This window comes from Catharus ustulatus, chromosome 3 (assembly GCF_009819885.2).
Source record: "Catharus ustulatus isolate bCatUst1 chromosome 3, bCatUst1.pri.v2, whole genome shotgun sequence".
NCBI lineage: Eukaryota > Metazoa > Chordata > Aves > Passeriformes > Turdidae > Catharus > Catharus ustulatus.
The window spans coordinates 51,837,467-51,853,362 of record NC_046223.1 but is presented as its reverse complement, the minus strand read 5'-3'; the positions used below and the strand labels follow the sequence as shown (position 1 = coordinate 51,853,362).

General features: G+C 37.8%; 1 protein-coding gene across 1 annotated transcript in view; it reads left to right on the top strand.

The window, feature by feature from the left end:
• The window catches only part of MAP3K5 (mitogen-activated protein kinase kinase kinase 5), a 102,433-nt gene that overhangs the window by 33,544 nt on the left and 52,993 nt on the right, over window positions 1–15,896 (top strand). Inside the window, exons 4-8 of the mRNA XM_033055407.2 lie at window positions 7,449–7,642; window positions 7,862–8,030; window positions 8,954–9,060; window positions 11,474–11,644; window positions 15,635–15,747. Coding sequence (XP_032911298.1) covers window positions 7,449–7,642; window positions 7,862–8,030; window positions 8,954–9,060; window positions 11,474–11,644; window positions 15,635–15,747 — 754 coding nt within the window. The remainder of the gene's footprint in view (window positions 1–7,448; window positions 7,643–7,861; window positions 8,031–8,953; window positions 9,061–11,473; window positions 11,645–15,634; window positions 15,748–15,896) is intronic.

The following is a 15,896-nucleotide window of genomic DNA, read 5'->3' as shown; positions in this document are numbered from 1 at the left end:
ATATTTTTACAGGGAGTGATACCTTAACAGGAGGTAGTTGCTTTTCTGGTTGAAAGCTTAAGTTTAGTTTTTGCTGTTATCTGATTTTTGAGGTCAATCAAGCAGCAGAGGCATTCTAGAAATTACTTGTAAAGAATTTCAGTCATAAGATGTTGCTATAAAGGTTATGGTTCATGACTGTACATTGCTAGTTTTAGCTAACCAGTTTTAATTTCATCATACTTCTCCATGGTTTAAATTATACTGCCTTTGGAGGAAAGTTGCAGGTCTATTTAATTTTTTAAAAATTTAACGTCTTGCTGAATCTGAGTGTTTAATATGCTTGTATTCTACATGTGGTTTGCAATCCATTGCAGTAAGTTACACCTTGACACAGTGAACACCCTTCAGTTCAGGCTGCTGGCTTGCACCAGTTTGGAGTAGTGGACAGCCTCGGGGCCTGCCTGGGGTGTGAGACTACAGTACAGCTCCTGGTCTGATCAGAAGAGCCCTTGGAGACAATGGGAATTGTTCTCTTGGGGCAGCTGACTTGCAGGTATGAGCTATTTAAACAGCAGGGTTAATGTTCTATGGCCAGGCACCCTTAGTAGTGTTTTGCTTTTCTGACACTTGAAGGGTTCAGATTGTAGTGACAGCACAAAGGGCAATGGCTTCAAGTTCTAAGAGAGTATGTTTAGATTAGGTATTAGGAAGAAATTATGTACTGTGAGGGTGGTGAGGCACTGGAACATGTTGCCCAGAGAAGCTATGGATGCTAGATCCCTGGAAGTGTTCAAAGCCAGGTTGGATGGGGCTCTAAGCAACCTGGTCTAGTGGAAGGTGTCCCACAACACAGATGTGGTTTGGAACTGGATGACCTTTAAGGTCCCTTCCAACCAAAACCATTCTATAGCTTTATGATTGCAATTTTTACTGGTTTTCCACAGCCTTTCCTAATTGCCTCTTGTTTAAGGCGTAGCTTGAGAGACAGTTTGGTGTAGCACTCCTTTAATGTGAGTGGGAGACCAGTTCTGAGATCCACAAGAGAAAACATGGAGCTCCTGGAGCAGGTCCAGCACAGGGCAACAAAGATGAATGAAAGGACTGGAGCATCTCGTAGGAGGAAAGGCTGAGGGAGTTGGGCCTGTTCAGCCTTGAGAAGAGACAGCTGAGAGGGACTTCATCAATGTCTTTAAGTATCTGAAGGGAGGGTGTCAAGAAGATGGAGCCACACTCTTTTAAATGGTGCCAAGGACTAGAAAAAGAGGCAATGGGCAGACACTGATGCACAGGAAATTCTACCTGAATAGGAGGAAAATCTTCTTTACTTGGTGCAAGCGACCAAGCACCGGAACAGATTGCCTAGAGAAATTGTAGAGTCTCCCTGACTGGAGATATTCCAGAACTGTCTGGACACAATGCTGTGCCATGTGCTCTAGGATGACCCTGCTTGAGTGGGGAGGTTGGATCAGATGACCACTGTGGTGTCTTCCAACCTGACCCATTCTGTGACTCTGGATGAAGCATTCCGGAGGCATCTGCAAGCTCAGAATCTCCATATAGCTCCTGACAAAAGACTGTAGCATAGGGTATGTTTAACTGTTTCTTTCACCATGGAAATAGGGGTAAATATTTTTAATACTCTTCATCCAACCAACAAGAGATTTGTGGCCAGTTTGATTTTTGATATCCAAGTATGTAAAAATGCTATGTAGCCTTCAATAAATATTTAGCTGAAAATGATAACTGGTATTTATGGTATTTATTATTTATGATGCAACATATTTTGCTTATTCTTTAATTTTTTTTAATTCTTGACTAATATATTTGATACATACTTTACTAGGAAAACTTTACCAGTTACCTGGTAACTTTTTTCCCTATGTAAATATGATGACAGGATCATATAGGCTGAAGCTGATTTTTAACAAGCATTTAGGATGTAGCATGGCTGCAATGGAATGCTATTGTTGAGTATATAAAGAAAGAATATATTCTCAAAAAAAGGGGAAGCATTTGATAGAGGAGATCCAGTCTTTGTGCTTCAGTTCATTTGAGGCATGAGGCTTACTTAAGTTCCTTTTCAAATCAGTAGTAAGGCTATCATTCATGTGAGTGGGATTTTAAGTAGACCCAAACTGAGTCTGTATTCATTAAAACATCAGCACATGTTGATTTATGGTGTGTTTGGGGGATGGAGGGAATAGATTTAATAACTTGGTTTATGATTTTGCCATCTGCTACACTTAATACTATGTGCAGTCAGAGAACTACCTTAAAAATTTCACCAGAAGAATTGAAATAAAAGCAGATATTTCTCAAAAGAATGAGTGGGAGAAATAGATAAAAGCTCTCTTAATTAGAAGAGTGTCAGCAGGAAGAACAGTTCCTACTGTGAGAGACACTGGCTATTTTTATTACTTCAGCAGATTTTTTTTTCTTTTATTAAAGTTACGTTGGATACTGACCTGAAGCTTTGGCTAGTGGGTGAGATTCTGCTGGATTCTCCCATCCATGGTTGGCTGGAGGATCTTCGCTTTCTTTGACATTTCTTGTCTTTGAAGGCAGTTTTCTTCTGTTTGTGGATATTTGACTGCTAAATGATACCAACAGAGCAGTGATAGTAAAGAGCCCTAGGGAATTGAAAGGACTGTGCATCATTGACTCTCTCCAATTTTTCAGTTTTCTCCTGCTTTTTGAAGAAAAAGTCAAGACATGAGAATTAACTGGCCAGAACTCAAATGTTTCTCTGTCTAGCACCATCTCTTTTGAATCTGTGAAACTTTCAGAAAAAAAATATTTCGTATTACATCAGATTTATTTTTGAGGGAGATATTAATGTTTATCTTATTTCATTATGTTCTTTCTAAGAAGATGTGGTCTCCCCATTCAAGTCCTAAAAGCTGTCCTTTTCACAAGTAGTAGCTTTGTAGAAGAGGGGAATATTGGAAGAAGGTTTGGTTTATATTCTTACTGTGATAATTAAAATGTAAGTATATGCTATTTATTTTTATTATCTCTTGAATATTAACTTCTTTCAGAAGCTGTGAAAGGATATTGAACAAGAAAGAGGTGCTTAATACTCCAGTGACCACTTGGTCTAGCTAGAAGCAGCCTCTTCTTAAATTCTGTAATTATAGAGCTATTAAGAATGATCTTACATCTCTAACTGAAATTACTCACACTTCGGAATTGTTAAATTTGTCCTCAGTAAATTAGGAAGGGACATTAGAAAAATACACAGCTATTAAAACATTTGCAAAAATTAATTACAGATTCTGTCACTTATTTGTAAGCACTTAGTGTGTGTAGCTGGCGCCAGCCACCACTTCTGCCTAATGAGTCTGACTGATATGATGAAATGGGCTGACAGGGATAGTCTGTCAGAAAATGACCTGATGTTGCCAGGTGCTGAGTGTGGTAGCCCAAGGCTTTCAAAGATATGTATGTTCATATCTCCCAGATAAAAGTAGCTCAGCTGATGTGACAGCTTAGGCCAGGATTACCTGTCTAATGTCCCGAGTTCCCGTGCGTCAGTCTGAACCACAGCAACTATCGTCTAACCCTGTATGCAGACTCGAAGCTGTCCCAGCCCCAGGTGTTTTCAGTAATGCCTTTCAACTCTGGTGCCCTGCAATCCCTTTGTAATTTTCACTAGTGTAATTCGAGCTTTTGAAACTTAAATAATGAAGGTTTTATAAAGGAACAGGGTTGCAAAATGAAACTAGCAGCAGCTGTTCTTGATTGGAGGGGTCTATTCCCACCCACTTTTGAAGTCCCTATATTCAACCCATCTTTTTTAAAGGGTGTTGACATAACAGAGTATTACAATTGTATTTAAAATCTACTCCTTCAAAAATATCCTGGTTTTATTGAAAAGCTTCTATCTGTTACTTTCATTATACATGATATGGTGAGTCACAAGAATAGAGCAAAGTAGAACAGTTTTGTCTTGTGTATTTAACAGACTTAGAGTATAGAAGGAAGTCGGGGTCAGAAAAAATACTAGATTTTGTGGGATCAGAGTTGAGATGGAGTATTACAGGGCAAATTTTAATAGAATAAATTAAATATATTTAAGCTTCCAAGTCTAGTAATATGCACCAAGTGAAAATATGAAGCAAAGTATGAGCAGATGGGAAGTGTGTGTCAGAAAGACCACCTGATCCTTTCTGGCTTAAGTTAGCATTGCTTTATATTTTGACAAAAAAAGATGAAAAAGAAGTATAAGTTGCTGAAACAGGTTACATCACCTGATGAATGAGGAAAGAAGCAAGTCATACACTCTGCTTTGGGGAAAATGGTTGAGAGTTGTCTGACATTTAGAGTAGCAGCAGACTGCTTCCCCCACAGCTTTGTTCTCCTGGGCTCCCACCCTAATCATAGCCCAAATGCAGCTGGAGTCAGCCTCTTTGCAGTTAGAATTTGTGATGGTGACACAACATGTTTCTCCACAGTAGGGGACTATAGACTTTGCTACACAAAAGCAGTCATGCCATCATTGTTATCTTTCTTCCACCACCACCTTTAGTAAATAATATATAACTTTTGATTCTTTTTTTTTCCTTTTAACGCTAGAGTTACTGCATGTCTCCTTTGTTAGGTTTAGCAGTTAAATATCTACCTACGATACTCTTTACCCAGGGAAGTGAAATTGAGATCAGTATTTCTTGTGTTTCTTGGCTTTATTGCATGTGTGCTGTTTCTACTTTTTTTTTTTTTTAAAGTGTATTTCCTATGGAAATGAAACTTAAGAGCTTGTACTGGTTTTTCATCCTCCACCTTTGTATCTGCCTGTTTGTCTGTCTGTTTGAATTTCAGCTGAATTTGAGAGGTTTCATAGATACAGAGCTCCCACAAAAGATAACAATCTAGGTTAAGTTGAGAAACAAAGTGATGCCCTGGCTGAGGGAAAGGCCACTGTGTTTTCACACTACTTGCTACTGAATATCAGGGCGAGATTCTACCTTGAGACAATTCCCTGAGTCCCCTGGGGGCCCTCTGAACAACTGTAAACGGATTTATTTTTTTCTCTTTTTTTCCCACAGTTTTTTCTAATCTTTTAATGTTAAGTTCTTCCCTGTCCACTGCTTCCAAAGACTCTGAAGTCTGCAAGTCTTCAATGCCAGGCTCTATATTATTGCCAGCTTTGATTTTCCCCCTTCAGCTAACAGAAAGAATGCATATAAACTAACTTTTGCTGTCTCTCTTATTTCACTGAAATAGATATGCACTTCCCACAGGAGGTGCACTCAGGATGAGTGCTCAGTAATGGATTCAGACACTTGTCATCTGCAGGAATAGCAGTTTTCCTCCTGGTAGAATTAAAAATTAAGACTGGCACAACCATTTTACAAAGATAAACGTTGGGTTCTATGAATTTCAAAATGTGGGAGCATCCTTTTTCAGAGCTGATTTTTGTTTAAGACCGGAGTATTGGAAACAGTGTGCCAGTGGCCTGAGAGGGTCTTCCTGCAAACACTTTGGAATTTATTTTTGACACACTGAATAAACATTAGGAAGTAAAATGCTTGTCTCCGGATATCTGCAGCTACTTCACCATTTTTCTTGCCTCTGAATTCCTAATCTTTTTTTTGCTTTATCTAGAAAAGGAAAGCTGGAGAATAGTCTGCCTATGTGTAATAGTGGCTCTTATGCCGGTGGCTATGTACCCATCTCTTCCAATTGCTGAAACCAGTTCCAGCAAATTCATAATTTTCACTCTGTCTTTGACTGTGGAGCTCATTAGATTTTAGCAGGGTAAAAAGTTCATCTATTCACTGTTGAAAGCATGTGATTGCCTTACATGCTAGAATATTCTTGAATAGAAGTATCCACTCACTTCTCTATTGCACAGACAAGCAGTTTGGGTTCTGGCATCCCACTCCTTAGTTACTTGTTAAAAAATTTGTCATATACTCCCTAGTTCTCGAGTTTCCTTTGGAATTGCTGCAGTCATGCAGAGATAAGTATTCCCTAGCTCTTCAGCAGCAGTAGTTTATAATGGCTGGGGAAAGAAAACTAAATTAATCCTTGTGCAAGGCACTGTATAAAATAATCTCTGAACAACTTCTGTGTTAGTTGAACTCAATTGACCTCGTGTAAGTGCCTGTACCAATTATTTTTAGATTTTATAGAGTCTGTTGATACCCCTCAGAAGTGCAGTGGGATTGCCTTTATATTGAGGTCTTACAGTTATATGGTATGATGGGTTCAATTAAAAAAATAATTCCTGTACTTTTCATAGTCAGAATCTGATTTGTACACAAACGTGTTTACTGATATTCTATTACACATACATTTTGCAGACTCAATCCTTCCATGTTTTAAAAATCTAATAATGCATTTTAAAACGCATATTTAATGCACACAGCTGGTGTTGTGCATTCAAAAACTATTCAGTCAATGCCCTCTCAATGCATGGAGCTCAGCTAGGCAGGGGAGTTTCTGAAGTGATGTCAGCATTGCTGTATTTGCTTCGGTGAGAGCAGAATCAGATGAACAGAAACTAATTAACCTGGCAAGTAATTTAGGGGTACCAAAAATGATGAGTCTCAAGAATTGGTTTCTTAAGGGTTTTGTTGTTGGTCTGCTGGGCACTTCAGTAATGGGGTCTGAGCTTTGAGAGATGAATGGAGGAGCATCTCCTGATTTTCTTTGTATTCTGTCTCATAGTTAAGACTCTTTAAACCATAAATATTTAGCAACTTTCTCTGCACATAAATCTGTAGTCACACACATACCACAGTCAGCAGACATCTTAGTAGTCTAAGATGCCTCCCTCTTCCTTGGAGGATACTTAATTTTTTCTTTTTCTTTTTTTTTTTTTTCCCCCGAAGTATCTGTCACACATTGATGTGCAAAAATCAATGCAGTTTAGCAATGCTGAAGTGCTCTGTAAGTGATTATTCTGAGCTGTGTATGATTTTAAGTCTCATTGAAAATATTTTCTACATAGTAGGGAATTTATTTTGCTTTTTGAATGCAAAACTATTTGAGTCATTTTGCAGTTCATGTGAGGATAAGTTTTCTCTATGGTTTTCCTGTTGTGAAGCAACTAGATTGTGTTACTGTTTCCAGTATCTGTGAGCCAAACTGTTCTGCTGTCTTCTGATCATCTGCCACCTTGAAAAGCAAGTACCTCAGCTTCTTTTGATTCCATCTGGCTCTTCAGGGTGTGGCCTGAGAATTGTTTCTCTACTGAGGCAATTTTAAGGTGAACTTGATACTTCTGAAAAGACTGATTTTACAGAAAGCATATCAGAACTCTGAAAGAATACATTTTGGGCATATATCCTATTTGATGTGAAAACTGAATTTATGAGTCAAAACTTAGTCTTGCTGAAGTAAGCAGCAGGTCTCCCTTTCACTTTAGCAGGTGTAATTCTGAAGGTAGTATATGCAGTTGTTTCATACTTTGGCTTGCCAAGCCATCACTGACCTAAATATTGCCCCTTGTTTCCCTGCAGATGTGCACTGGGAACTACATATTTGTTCCTTATATGATAACTCCACATAACAAGGTGTACTGCTGTGATAGCAGCTTCGTGAAGGGACTCACTGAGCTGATGCCTCCTGGTTTTGAGTCTCTGCTTGGGCCTATATGCTTACCCTTGGTGGATCGATTTATCCAGCTCTTGAAGGTGGCACAGGCCAGTTCCAGGTGAGTTGTGTAAAACACAAATATTCCGGCAAATGTCAGCCTCTTCTGCCTGCTGTTCAGAAAAACTGATATCTAATAGTTCAGCTTGACCAAACCCCTGCATTGACACTGCTCTATCAATCCATGTTCTGCACATACACTGTGGGAGAGCTGTGGGGCCAGAAAAACGAGTGCAAGGGACCTGTCCCAAATTGCTGATGTGAAGTTGTTCCTCTCCAGCCAGTATTTCCGGGAATCCATTCTGAATGACATCCGGAAGGCCCGGACGCTTTACACGGGCAAAGAGCTTGCAGCAGAGCTGGCAAGGATTCGACAGCGAGTAGATAACGTTGAAGTCCTGTCAGCTGACATTGTAATAAACTTGCTGCTGTCCTACAGAGACATCCAGGTAGGAGTTTGGCGCACTACTAAGAGTAGTAAATTAAGTTATATTCTCACAGAAATTTTTAGTGTATTTTGTGCAGATTTTTTTAATAAACTGTGTGGATTATGCGCGCTAATAAAAATCTTTTATGGTGTCTTCATTGATGTTTTTATTTTGTTTTGTAGTTTCACTGTTTGCCTTTTCCTGGCAGAAAAGGGTTTTATAACTGTATCTAAAGAGTACATGACATGTAATAACTCCATCTCAGAACTGTGTGATGAACAGCATGTACTAAAAGGCTATGGTGGCATTCTGCAACTGATAGGCAAATGTATTCTTTGCCTGCAAAGCTGGTGATGTTTCTTATGGAAACATAAATAGTTCATATGCATTTCAGGTTTCTGAATTATGTTTTTTGCTTTGTTATCCATACTTTCAATTGTCGCTCCTTAAACATTATGAAGTGGTTTGTGTTTGAGTTTTTATTTTTATTTGTTTTTTAAATATGTCAGTGAGTAAGCTACTTTAAAAAGGGTGGTATTAAGAGTCTTGGTTTTGTGGCTTATGCCTACTTCAGAGACTTGAGATGTCTTAATTCAAATGCAATTATCTTTGTAACGTCTACACAATGTGAGCACTGACACAGGTTCAGCTCCTGGAGCTAACTTTAGTAATGAAACAGATATATGAAAATTTCCACAGGACTATGTTGAAGCAGCACAGGAGTCCAAACTGTGCTTCCCTGCTGAATACTGTGCATATTCCCATCTCTGATTAGTACTAAACTATTTACAGTTTGAGACTGAAGAAACTGAAATCCATAAAACTTACAATGGACTGGAAATACTTCGTAGTATGAAATAGTAGCTGCTTAGGTTGAAGAGGAGTTTATATAGGCATACCTCAGCACAGCCACTTAAAACTTTATTATTCCTTTCTTTTGGAAGGATTACGATTCCATTGTGAAATTGGTGAAAACTTTAGAAAAACTGCCCACTTTTGACTTGGCTTCCCACCACCATGTGAGGTTGCATTATGCATTTGCACTAAACAGGTAAGAATCTACCCTTCTGCTATGGAGCAGTAAATCAAAACTTCGAACTTTGTAAGGGTGGGTAATCCTGTGTGAAGTTCCCTGCTTTACATGTAGTCCTAGGATTTTGACTGAAGCAGCTCTGGGGATTCTAAGCTTCTTTTTATCTCATCAGGTTTCATTCCTTTTCCTTTAGTATGTTTGATTTGTCTTTCTATAGGTTTGCATTATTTTTTGTTTCAGTACCTAAATTAGAGCAAATAAATGCCTAACAATACTTTCCTTCTGTAAAATACACTTTTAACATTGTTGTGTGAGTGGCAGCGCTGCATCATTTGTACTGGCAAAGACATCATCTCATTCAATTCAGAGTTCTGGTAATGTCAGGAGACAGAAGCAGACCTTTCATCAAATGTCCATAGGATGATTTTATTGTATTATGATGATAAACTAATTTTCATGTTCTCTGATAACACGGGCAAAATGTGATACATAGAGCAACATATAGTGCTTCTATGGATTAAATAAATGCCAAACCTAGATTTTCTTTCTAGGATACTGACATTTAGGTAAGTGACAAAAAGGGTATTTTTTTCTGAAGAAACTACGGATGTTCTCTGCTCCATTGCCATTATCACAGTGAACTTTTTGCTGTTGTCTTTCAGAGGAGTAGACCAAGTGTCAGCAGGTATTGAAATTGTCAAGTATAGAAAATATCTATAAATGGTTCTGCTTCTCACAGATTTGAATTTTGTAATTCAGGTTCACTGAGGAGGCTTAAAACTGCATATCATGTGAAAGTGATGTCAAAACATGTCACAAGGAATTACTTTAAAAAAATAAACCAGTTTTGAAAGAAAAATAAAAGAAAAGTTAAAAATAAAAAACAGCTATCTGACATTTTTTGTGTGAATAAGATGTCCAGATCCTTTCTTGTGCCTTTATACCAGGTAAATGAAGGTATAAATATTGTGTCTTTTTTTGTTTCCACTTTGACACAAATATGTGAAGTTTTGCAAATTAAATAACCCAGCATGCATCTACCACTTCTACAGAGCCTTCACAAGGGTCACTAGGTGTTCCTTGGAGTTGGAACATGTTGTTTAGACCTCACAGTTTTCTGAAACAAAGACACCTTTTAAAGCAGGACTCTTTCACTGAGGCACTAAAAACCTGGAAAACTGCAGCATGATCTTTTCAGGCATATCCTTGTACTTCACTGATTCTGTGATTCTAAGATGTTGCTGCTGAGAGTATCTGACAAAAGATCTACACAGTACCTCCAAATGAGTCCAGATGAGATTTTTCCTATTCCTCTCTTCTCCAAACTGACCATTAAACTAGAAACCATGACAGCCATGAAAACATTCATGCTTTGGTGTGCCAAGGAGTTAGTTCGGCTAATTGTAGCTTTCTCCTTACTGGGACTATAGAGGATATTTTGTGACCTGAGGCAGGAGTACTATGGAATACTCTGTACTTCTGAATCTTTGCTACGAAAAAAATGTGTCTCTTGCTTCTTATCCAGGTCACTAGTACGGAAGGATGGAGCGGCTCAATTAGTCAGGATTAGTCTGACCTAAATCAAGAAAGTGTAAGGGCATTGATGGAAAAGTAAACAGAAATAAAAGTAGGGACCTCTGTCTCTGAAGACCAGCTAAGTGTAAATAATCCAAGTTGCAAAACATTATTTGCTGTACTGGCTTTGTTCTCATTAAATTCACTAATCTGGATTAGTGATAGTTGATACAAGATGTGGAAGTGTTGAAAAGGGAGTCATTTGATTGTTCAGTACACAAACACGTTAAAATTCTAAACTTTTGATACTGAATGTGGATGTATCATAACTGACTCACCAGGAAGTGTCTAATGCTTGCAATTACGTGGTTTATTTGTCTGAAGTACTTCTTTTAATATTGCCTTCTTGGCTTTACTCCTAAACCTTCCCTATCTTGGGAGTTCAATCTGGTTTGTGCTTTTTGAATATTTTGCTTTACAGTCAAAATGTATATAAAAAGTAAAATCACAAGCACAAGATTGAATCTTTTTTCCTTTAGAGCATGAATTGCAATGAAAGCAATATTAGATATGAAATCAAGGTTCATATTTTTCTATTTTATAAGGAAGTAACACATGATTCCTTCTAAGAATTTCCCTGGGGGCTCTTGATGCTGTTTTCCGTGTTTCGTTATAGCTGATGGTCCATGAGAGAGAGAAGTTATGCTTGGGGGTTTTTATAAAGGTTTCCCATGATATAAAGAAAAGGGGGGAAAAAAGGAAGAAGGGGATAAGTGTGTATATATAACATAGTTCATTGTGTCTATCTTTCATTTTACATGGATGAAAGTCGTATGTCTGTATTAAAAAATGGTCATGTAAAATTATTTCTTGTTAACTTTGTTGTTTTCTAAATCAAAATTATTATTTTTAACAGGCGAAATCTGCCTGGAGACAGACAGAAAGCTCTAGAAATTATGATTCCCCTTGTAGAGCAGGAAGACCAAGTAGCTTCAGATATGTACTGCCTGGTTGGTCGAATTTACAAGGACATGTTTTTGGAATCTGGGTTCATAGACATAGAAAGCAGGGACAAAGGAACTTTCTGGTGAGTACTGTTTTGCTGGTCTATGTCCTTTTTTAGCTTTGGGAAAATATTCCTTGTACAAGAATTGTTTGGTTTTTCTTTCCAAATATTTGGCATCCTTAGGGGATAGACTGAATCTTCTAAACTTCCTTGCTTGTTTGTTGAGAATGAGAGATTTATGTCGTTCACACATCTTATTCTGCAAAGTTTTTGAAGTGGCTCAGGGACTTGAAGTACAGGTGTAAACTAAATTCATTAGAGTGTATTTTCCTCATTTTCCCAAATGGGAAGTCTCCTGTTTACTGTATTATTCTTAGGAATCTGGGCCAGGGAATAATCGGTCATTAATTGATTGACATGTATGGAGTCTGATGGATATTAGCTAGCAAGGCTTAGAAGCTTAACTCACAACCAATATGACTGCTCCAAACTTGCTGACAAAAGTTTTATCACCCCAGCATCATCGTATAACATACGCATATTGCAGTGGAATGCAGTGGCATCAGTAGTCAAAGAAGCACACAATAACTAGTCAATAATAGATAAATTATTATCCTCATTTTAGAGACAAGAATCTTGGGGGTTTTAATGCTTTTGAAATGCACTAGATCACTGTTGTGTGGAAGAGGTTAGGAAATGAAGGCATGGGATATAATCCTAGATTTCTGTTTGGATGAGCTGCTTCTCTGCATTCAGATGAGGATACAGACAATCTTCATTCATGTGTCCTGCACATCACATCTTAGCTCTGGTCTTGTGCTCATCAGCTGCTTGTTGAAGTAAATGCTTAAAATGGAAAGCTTTCTTTTTTCTTTGTCATTTATCACTTGTTTTCAGTAAACTTCAGCTTAGAATTGTCTCTCATAAAAGGTAAGACAAATTGTTTACCAGTTATGACCTCAGAATACAGATACAAGTTTGTAACTTCTGGTCATGCTTTACAGTTTGGCAATTCTTACTGGACTTTTAAAAAATGTTGAAATAGCAGGAATGTAACACATTATTGTCATCCCTCCAGCATAATTTTGGATTAAAGAAAAGTTTCATTTCCTGTAAAGCACAAAGCCTGTAAAAAACTTTCAGGGGTCTTTTGTAAACGCTGTTCTGCTAATGTCAGGAGCATGATGAAAAGTATAGTTCTATATACAAATTTTAGGCATTATTACAGATTAATTAAATATTAATTACTGTTGCTATTGTACATCTTGCTTTCACCTTGTTAATAGTGCCTTATGAACAGATCAACTTTGATATTGTCAAACATAATTGAACTAAGAATGATTATATGTATAACAGTGGCGAGTTCATGTAGCCATTTTAACTCGCTTTGAATAAATGCATCTTATCAATCATGATAATCATAGATGTGATGATGGGAAGTGATTGCAGGCATTCCAGTTTAGGAAAGGACAGAGGCTGATAGCTCCTGCAAAGGGTAGGTTGCTGGCCACTCAGCCCCTAAATAATCCCTGAAGTCTCTGGCACTTGAGACCCGATACAGAATGCTCTGTGCACCTCCTGCCACAGAACAAGGAGATCTCTGTTGAGTCAAGCTGGAGTTTGGCCGGAAGCTGTACCGGATGGCCCAGCTGCTTTTGGTTTGTACTTTATACTGGATATTGATTTGAGTTTCTAGTGTTAGTCATGCAGCAGGCTTGACACACTGAAATGTTTACTCATGACACAGTGAAAAGCTCTTAGAGAGGAGCAGGCCTACTCTAGTGCTGCAGCAGGCCACAACAGGACAAGGTGTGTGCAGGAGCAATGCCTCCATGGCAGTGTTATGTTATGGTGAGATAAAGGTTATTATCTCAGTCTTAGAAAAATAAGGATGTAAGAGAAGTACAGTGAATTGCATGAGACAATGAGAATTTGGCAGCAGAACCAAAGCACTGGTTTTGCAACAGCTAGTCATGTCAAGGTACTTTGTCTATTCCAATTTACAAAACCCAAACCAACCATGTGCTTTTCTGACAATTCGAAAACAGAATAAAAGACATCTTTCATATAAATATGAGAGAAAGAGTAATTATTAATTGACACTTTCTTGTTTTCACACCGACAGTGTGAATCAGACTTAGCAAAGCTACCTTTTCTAAAAGTCTTTATTCATATCTTTTCACTGCTACCTCCTAATTCAGTGTCTGCACTGCAACATTTTCTCAAATGTCAGCAACTACAATATTTTTTTAAGAGTACACTCTCTCTTGTACAGGAACAAAAATGTTAATTTCCAAGGCTTTTTCTTTTTCAGTCAATCTTTTCTCTCTCCTTTTTGTATTGCATGAGAATTGCAGCATGGAGGATCTCTAGGGCAGAAAAGGTGGTCCAGTTGCCAACATCACTATGTCTCCAAACAGATAATGCCAGCTATAGGACTTCTCTTAAATGTGTATACTTAGAATCAATGAGAGTGTTGTCCTGTTAATTGGCAGATTTTTATGGTTTTTTTGTTTGTTGTCTTGGCTTGTTGTGGGGTTTTTTTGTTGGTTTTTCTTTTTTGTTTGTTTGGTTTGGTTTTTGTTTTGTTGGTTTGGTTTTGGTTTTAGGTTGGGTGTTTTTTGTGTATGTATGTGTTGGTTGGACATTTTTTAAGTGAGCCAAAAATATTTTGTACGTATTTTCTTCCTCACTTTTTTGTAACTCAGTGCAAGAGAAAATTGCAGATGATGAAAGAAAAAGATCTAGTACTCTCTGCTTCTCTTGATTTTGTTTAGAGCAGTAGGCGCTTGTCTAATGATTAAGTTCTTTGAAGGTGGGCAGCTGAAGTATCAAAAGTATATATATGTAGCAGATTGAAGAGGAGCCTCTCTTACAGTTTTGGAGAGCAGTGCTTATGTTAAAGGATTCAAAGTCATCAATCATTAGAGCAGAAAAACCAACAAATGAACTAATTAAAAACAAGCCATATTTTTGGCCTGGTGGGATAAAAATGCCATAGCTTTGCTTGCACATCAAAACATGGTCTAGAAGTCAAACCCTTAGGTTTTGCACAGATTGTTTTTCTTCATTATATACTAACCTCACAACCTGTTTAATACTTTGAATGTATTCAATTTGTTTGTATTTTTTTCATCCTTTGGAAAGTAATTTTAAACTCCATTGCTCTTACTCCAGTGAGTTGTGTTGACTGAATCTCTCGTGCTCCTTAACTCACATATAATAGTAGTCTTTGCCTTCTCCCTATGAAGGTTTGAATGTGTGTGTGTATATGTGCAACCAAAGGTGCTCTTATTCTGAAGAGTAAGTTTAAACCTCTGTAGATGTCCTGTTGCTGTTGTCACAGCTACTCGTGTTGCTAGCATGACAGTGTGTGCTGTGTTTCTGTGAAGTCCACTTCTTTTATGACAAGACTGAGCCTAGGTGAATGCCTCCGCCATTTCATTTGCTTACTCAGTTTCTCTTGAGGAGAATGAAATCTGGTATCATCCTTTTTTATGTGAACTCATAAGAACAGTGTCAATAAGACACTCAGTAAAGAATAAAATTTGGAGTAGCTGAAACCATAGCTAAATGTGAGGTATATTCTTGTATAACTTACTTCTGTGCTGAAGCATTTTGATATTGCTGTATGCCATTGTAGCAGATCCACAATAAAATCTAAGGTTTCAAGTCAATGAAAATTCATACATTGAAGGCTAAAGTAATGAGCTTATTAATAAATATAACTCTGAAACAGGTCTTTTACAAGCTGATAGTATTATTCTGTTTTATTTAATCTTCAAGAAAATATTGCATGATACTGTAACTTTCCTGGGATAATTTTACTGGGATGGATGATTAGGATCTGCGCTTGTTGTGTGGGGGGAAAGGAAATGGGAGGAGGATGTATAAATACCAGACTCCTAAAAATAACCACGAAGAATGTGTGGAAAACAGTAAAATATTTTTTGCTTCTATGGATTCTTACTGTGTAAACAGAAGATAAGCTCTTAAATTACCTAAAACTGTAATGATACCCCAACTAGATTGCATTATTTAGAAAGTAAGCTTGAATGTTTGTTTTTCTAGGTTCAAGAAGGCGTTTGAGTCAGAGCCAACGTTACCAGCGGGAATTAATTATGCAGTACTCCTCCTGGCAGCTGGACATTGCTTTGATACTTCTTTTGAGCTGCGGAAAGTTGGTAATTATAACTTGCAAATTCATGGTGAAATCACATTCTAGTGAAAGTACCACCCACTGTTACAGGGGAAAAATCTGGTGGTTGTATGTGAAAGCTTTGATAGAGAGCATGTGAATATTTAAGTTGGTCTCTCACACCACTGCTGATCC